At 44.2% G+C, this 6,380-nt stretch overlaps 1 protein-coding gene across 1 annotated transcript in view; it reads left to right on the top strand.

Moving 5' to 3' along the window:
- The first annotated feature begins 176 nt into the window (after positions 1 to 176).
- The window catches only part of Zcwpw1 (zinc finger CW-type and PWWP domain containing 1), a 23,923-nt gene continuing 17,719 nt past the window's right edge, over positions 177 to 6,380 (top strand). Inside the window, exons 1-2 of the mRNA XM_019205333.2 lie at positions 177 to 606; positions 5,680 to 5,730. Coding sequence (XP_019060878.1) covers positions 5,703 to 5,730 — 28 coding nt within the window. The 5' untranslated portion in view covers positions 177 to 606; positions 5,680 to 5,702. The remainder of the gene's footprint in view (positions 607 to 5,679; positions 5,731 to 6,380) is intronic.

Below are 6,380 nucleotides of genomic sequence, written 5' to 3'. Positions count from 1 at the left end.
TCCCCCCTTTCCCGAGTGCGCGCAGCTCTGCTCCGCTCGCCTCGCGCCCAAGCGCTTTCCCCCTCCCCGAAGCGCGCCCCACTCGCCCGCGAGACCAAAACAAGATGCCCGCGAGACCCGGACGACCCGAGGAATCAACCGCGCGTGCGCCGACCCCTTTCTCCGCCACCACTACCACTCCGCCGCGAGCGCGCACGACTGGCGCGCGTTCCTCTTGCCCCCGGACGGCGCATGCGTACTCCGCCAACACCCTTGCTGCGCGCGCATCCGAATGCGAACCAACTTAACGGCTTCAGGAGTTTAAATATAGCCTCCCTTCAGCCCCCCACCAGAAGCCCACCACCCAAAAACGGACACCCTACTTTCCTTCGCAGCTATGTCCGGCCCTACTGATATCCTTTGTCTCTGCCGTGCGATCCCACCCACCGTAGGCGGGGGAAGGGGAGCTGGTGTGAAAAGGTCTCCTTGACACCCGACCCTTGTTCCTGAGGAATGAGTCTCAGCGGTCTCCGCCCGGCTCTAAACCCAACAACCTCCCTGCCCCCGCCTCCTTCCTCCCCCTAGTGGGCAGCGCCTGCGCACAGTGGCCCTTTTGGGCTTGAGCGGGTAAGATGTAGCACGTGCTGAAGATAATGCTCCGCCCTCTGTCAGGGGGGCGGGGACTGATACGTCGCTTCCTCGGGTTTAGTACACGCTGCGTGCGTCAGCACGATTCGGAGGGGCGGGATCTGCAAGGGAAAGGGGCGGGAGCTCATGAATTATTCACAACATTGCCCCCCCCCACTTAGCACAGCTTTAATAAGGGAGCGCAAGGGTAAACCTTAATGGAAGGGAAGGAACGGGGCGTACTGACCGTCTTCCTACGAACTGTTCTCAGTAAAATGCGATAGGTCCTTTAAATTCATCCCCTCGGAAACATCTGTTGAATTGAAAAAAAACAAACACAAACAGCTAAAGTCCAACTTCCTCTTCTAAATGGCTGAGGTCGTTCTCTTGCTTCTGTGCGATCACTCCCAGCTGCGATCAGCTGGGCACACCACGCTTTCCTCGCTGCCTTCACCCACCACCTGGATCCTTCTCTGCACGTGAGCCCGCCCGTCCGGGGCTCCCAGCTTCTCTCCGCTGTCGCCAGATCGCACACTAGCCCTCCAAATTTACGCTGCGCCTTGGCGCTTCCTTATATAAGACCGAGGGTGGGCGGGGAAGGGGATTCTGCCTGTTTTGAGGTTACTCCTTGAGCAAACGGGAAGCGAGTCGACGCCGTTCCCCGGGGTGATGAGTGGCCTGGTCTCCCTACCAACTGAGAGCTTAGCTGAGAAGACGGCAGTAGAGGCCAGGGTTGGGCTAAAGATCGTCTCAAATAAGATACTGGAATAAAAAAGGCATGAAGGAGACTAGAAGGAAGACTAGGACTTAGCATGAAAAAAGGGAAAAGCAGTCCAATGTACATAAGAAAACTAGTGAAATAAAAATGTACTTCAGGATAATCAGGCGATGTTGCTGCCGCCTAAATAGAAATGAAGACATCAAGCATCATGGGATTTGTAGTCTTGGGGCATTTGTCGGAACACAACAGAAATGCCCCAGCTGCGCAAACGCAGAAGCGACGTCCAGTTGCGCACGCGCGCCGACTCTTGGAGCACGCCGCTGGGGGCGGAGCTTGTCGGCGTCCTCGCGCCTTCTGCTGGTGGCGGGAAAAGTAGATCGAGATTGGAGTTTGAAGAATCGCTGCAGCCGCTGATGCTGCTCCTCGCCTTTAGGTCCTCCTCACCCCATAAGGTAGCTGACTTTTCTTTGGTTGGAGATGAAGGTGCTAGGTGTGTCCAATCCTCGTACCTGTTGCCGAAAGAGAAACTTTCTCTTCAGGCGACAACCAGGTCTTACCAACTAACCAACTAACCAACTCATCACCACAAACACAAATAACCCAGTATCAGAGGGGTGCTACGGAAATTTACCTCACGTCGAGTTCTTGGTGGGGAAGAGAGGCTAAGGAGCGGCCATTTTACCCTCAGCGGAGGCGGGGGCTTCCGACTCTGAAACGTCTGATTTTAATTGAGGAGGCCCCTAAGAATTCTTTTGGGGGGGAATGGGAGTCCACCAAAGGTTCTTCCCGTTGGGTTTCGTGGTGGGTTTGGGCATTTAAGACCTTGACTTCCTATGAGTGAAAATGATAGCGAGGTCTGGGAGGTCCTGAGGGACTCATTTTTGATCCTGGAAACTGAATCCAGGGCTTCGTGCTGAGCTAACCCTCTAGTCCCCTTTTTATTACTGTTATTATTTTGATTTTTTTTAATGTGACAGTCTCACTCTGTGGTCCAGGCTAGTCTTGAACTCATTATGTAGTCCAGGCCGGCCTCAAATTCACAGCGATTTTCCTGCTTCAGCCTCCGAGTGCTGGGATTACAGATGTGTACCACCACGCCCTGCTATATTTTTATTTTGCTACAGCATCTCACTAAGTTGCCCAAGTTGGTCTGGAATTTGTGACCTCTGTTCCTCTCTCAGCCTCCCATAGTACTAGAATTGAAGGTGTGCACCACCTGTAATTGTGTGCCCAGTAGGACACACATTTTTTAGCGAAAACCACTTGAAAGGCTGGTCTGAGGTTTAGAGGATTGCTGGCAGTCGATAGGGCAAGCCATTGCTAAAGAAAAAGTATGTAAAATGACAAGCTGGTATCATCGGGCTTCTTTGCACTCTGAACCAAGAAACTTTAGTTTATTATGAATTAATTATTTTATTTCAAGTATCAAGAATTGAATCCAGGTCCTAGCCATGCACTACATCACTGATCTACTTCTCCAATCCTACCATGAATTTATAAACTGTGTAGGAACTTTAGTACAGGTAGTTACTTCTGGTAGTAAATAATTCGTTATGAGCAGAAAAGTAATGAACCTATATTTTGTCTTGTTAAACGTTTAAATCAGAAGCCGGCTGTCTTGGTGTACACCTGTAATCCCAGTACTTGGGAGGCTGAGACAGGAGGATTGCTGTGAGTTCAAGACCAGCCTGGGCCAGATAGTGAGTTCCAGATCAGTCTCAACTACATAGTGAGACCCTGTCTCAAAAAACCAATAAAAAAAAAAAAAAAAAAAAAAAAAAAAAGTTTAAATCAGACTTTCAGAGTGTTGCAAAGAAAAAACAAAATCACTACTGTTAGTCAATTGAGGCATGAAAATTAGGAATTCACATGCTATTAGAAAAACTGGACTGTCCTTAGGAGCCCTTAATTATACCCCACCCCCATCCTAGGGATCTATATCCCCAGCTCATTTTATTTTAAGACAGGGCCTTCCTGAGTTGCTCAGGAATTTGTGATCCTCTTTTCTCAGCTTCCCTCAGTGTGGGATTACAGGTGCACCAAGGCACCTGGTTTAAATATAATCTTTAATGAAGAAGTCTGGTAAAGGACATTTCGAAAGGGTTTATTTTTCTTAGTCTAAGAACAGGAGGAACCATATAGGATTTTTTTTTTTTTTTTTTTTTTTTTTTGGTACCGGGCGTCAAACTTGGGACCTTGAGCTTGCGAGGTAGAAGGTAGTACCACTGAGCCAAATCCCTGGCCCAAGAAGTGGAGATCTTAAAGGGGTAATTAATGCTTTGGGAACATATTGGCAAGACTGAATTATTTTGCTAGATCAGATCTTTAACCTTTTGGTTTGAATCGTTTTATACTTTAAAAATGCACAGAGGACTCCAAAGAATTCCACAGAACTTTTGTGTGGTTTGTATCTATTGATAGTAACATTAAGAATTTAGGGGGTGGGGGCTGAAGTCTATTTCAGATCCCACCATGCTGTTGCATTAATCTTTCTGCCTCTACAAAATAACAAAAAGTTAAACTGAGAAGAATATATAATATTTATTTGGAAATAATGATAAATTCATTATATATTAGCATAATGTTTTTATGATAAAAGGTATTTTCCTAAACAAAACATTTAACATGAAGAATGACATTGTTTTTACATTTTTGCAAATCTCTTTCATGTCTGGCTTAGTAAAAAACACCTGTATTCTCATCTCTTTCTGCATTCAATCTTGTGATTTCTTGGTTTGGTAGAAATATGTGAGAAAAATCTTACTGCACATTTGCAGTTGGAAAAAGGACGGAACTCTTGGGGATTTGGGGTCATATTTTGAGGACCTCTGTGCTAGTTTGGTGTTAGTCTTCATACTGAGCTATCAACCTCCCCGCAATTATTGTGAGACGTGTCATTGCTAAATTGCCCAGCCTGGGCTCAGACTTCTGTCTCAGCCTCCCAGAGTGCTGGGATTACAGGCATGTGCCACCACACCACTCTGGTCTAGGTATTTCATCTCAAAATTAATATGATGGTTTTAGTATATCCTATATGTACTTTTTAAGAGATCCTCATTCACCTGTCCTTGATTTTTTAAATTATTTTTTTCTCAGCCCTTCACCCATCCCCCTTTCAGTGCTGGGGTTTGAACCTAAGGTCTCAAATGTGCCAGATAAGTGCTTTGCCACTGAGATAAACTCTCAGCCTTGACCCTCCTTTTTTCCTTGAGTGAGTAGGATCTAGTTAATGGATTGTACTGCCACAAGGCCTTTGGCTCTCTGTCTCTCTGCCTTTGCCTGACCCTCCTCCTCTCTGCTCCTATCTCGGTCTCCTTTTTATCTAAAGAAAGAAAATAAAGCAACACTTTAAATGTTAATTCTGGGACTACAGCCTCTGAGTCTGTTCAGAAGAAAGTTGGTGATTTTTTACCTATTATTAAATGTCTATTTTTTCTCCCTATGAACCAGCTTTCAGTGTTGTGGAAAGAGGAAATTAATTTGAAACGGAGCAGTGACGTAAATTAAGTGTATCTCTTCTCTCTTGATCAGGCAAAAGTAAGGTTCTTTATCACATTTTCTCTTTAGATTAAGGAGAACTGCTACACATCAGTGTTTATAGATTTGCTACATCTTATTTACTCAGTAATGATCCAAAATTCTGTCTAGCTGATAGGGGAAAGGAGAAGAGAGGAGAACTGAGGAAAGGAAGTAAGCCAGCTGAAGATGAATTATGACTATCAAAGGTGTTAGGTTCTCATTACTGGGTTCTGGTAGAAGAATAAGAAGGTTCTAAGTTCTTTGGAGACCTCTGCTAGTTACCAAATATTTCTGATGGTGGAATCCAGCATTTGGGGAAATGTACTGACCTGAGGATTTAAGTAAAGGGAAAAAAACAAGACAAAGCACATGATGGTATTTAAAAAGGATGTTCTCTATGTGTGGTGACCTCTGAATTAGATCAGAGTATTGCCAAGTTACTTGTGCTGAGTGTTCAGGGAAGCTTTGTGAAAGGAGGAAAATGTTCCTTCTGTAACTCCCAGGACAGATCACACCCTGCTGCCACTGCTCTGTTACTACCTATATTTCCATTATTGCTGCCAGTACTGTGTCCAGCTAAGTATGAATGCCTGCCTACATCAGACATGGTTTTAGGCACTTAAAACACTAAGGATTGTTGCTTTAAAACAGTAACTCTCATTATTTCCTGGGATGTACATGGTACTCCAGAAGGCATAAAAATGTAGTCAAGAAGGCAGAAATGTAAGTTCAGGCAGAGAGATCCTGAACTCAAGAAGATAGGGAGATCAATTTGAAGTCCTGTTTAATCAGAGTCATAGAAGTTCATTTCTTTTTTAAATTTTCTACCAAAGGCAAAGTGTCATTTCTGAGCTGAATGATGGCAACACTACAGAAGAAAGAAGGTAAGCCAAGAATCGGGGTGGGGAAGCTACTTTCTACATTTTTCTCATTTTCCCCTTCTGGACATCCTTCTCACCAAGAGGCAGTTCCCTTTTTGCATATTTTCTGTCTGCTGTGTTCAAACCATTACTCTGCTAGATGCTTTGATAAAAATATGTCTTAGAAAAATCCTGCTCAAGGAATGTATGAATTCATAAGAAGACAAAAGGCATTTAAATGTCTATAACATGAAGTTGAATGTAGTGAATGGTAGCAGAGAGGTAAAATATTACAGAAGCACAAAATAAAGAGATACTACTTATATCTTTGAGGATCAGCATACTTTTCATAAGGAGGTGGCATAAGAGTGGGTCTTGAATAATTTATAGATTTTTGACTAGCTTTTTAGCTAATTTCTCATAAAATGTTATCCAAAGTTAAAATGAACAAATTATAAAAATTTCACACTTGAATAATTCTGCTTCCTCTGTGCTTACATTTATCACCTTTAAATTCCTCAGAAGTTCCCAAACCTGGCAGCTCATCAGAATCAATTATTCTTATAAAATTGTAGATTTCTGGGCTTCATTCCAAACTACTTCGTCATAATCTCAGGCCTGGAGGTGGGTAGAGTATGCAGGAAGAGACCTAGGAATCTGAATTTTTGAATCTC

This window comes from Fukomys damarensis, unplaced genomic scaffold (genome assembly GCF_012274545.1).
Source record: "Fukomys damarensis isolate Sample0158 unplaced genomic scaffold, DMR_v1.0_HiC HiC_scaffold_17, whole genome shotgun sequence".
Lineage (NCBI taxonomy): Eukaryota > Metazoa > Chordata > Mammalia > Rodentia > Bathyergidae > Fukomys > Fukomys damarensis.
This window is presented reverse-complemented; position numbering and strand designations above follow the sequence as displayed.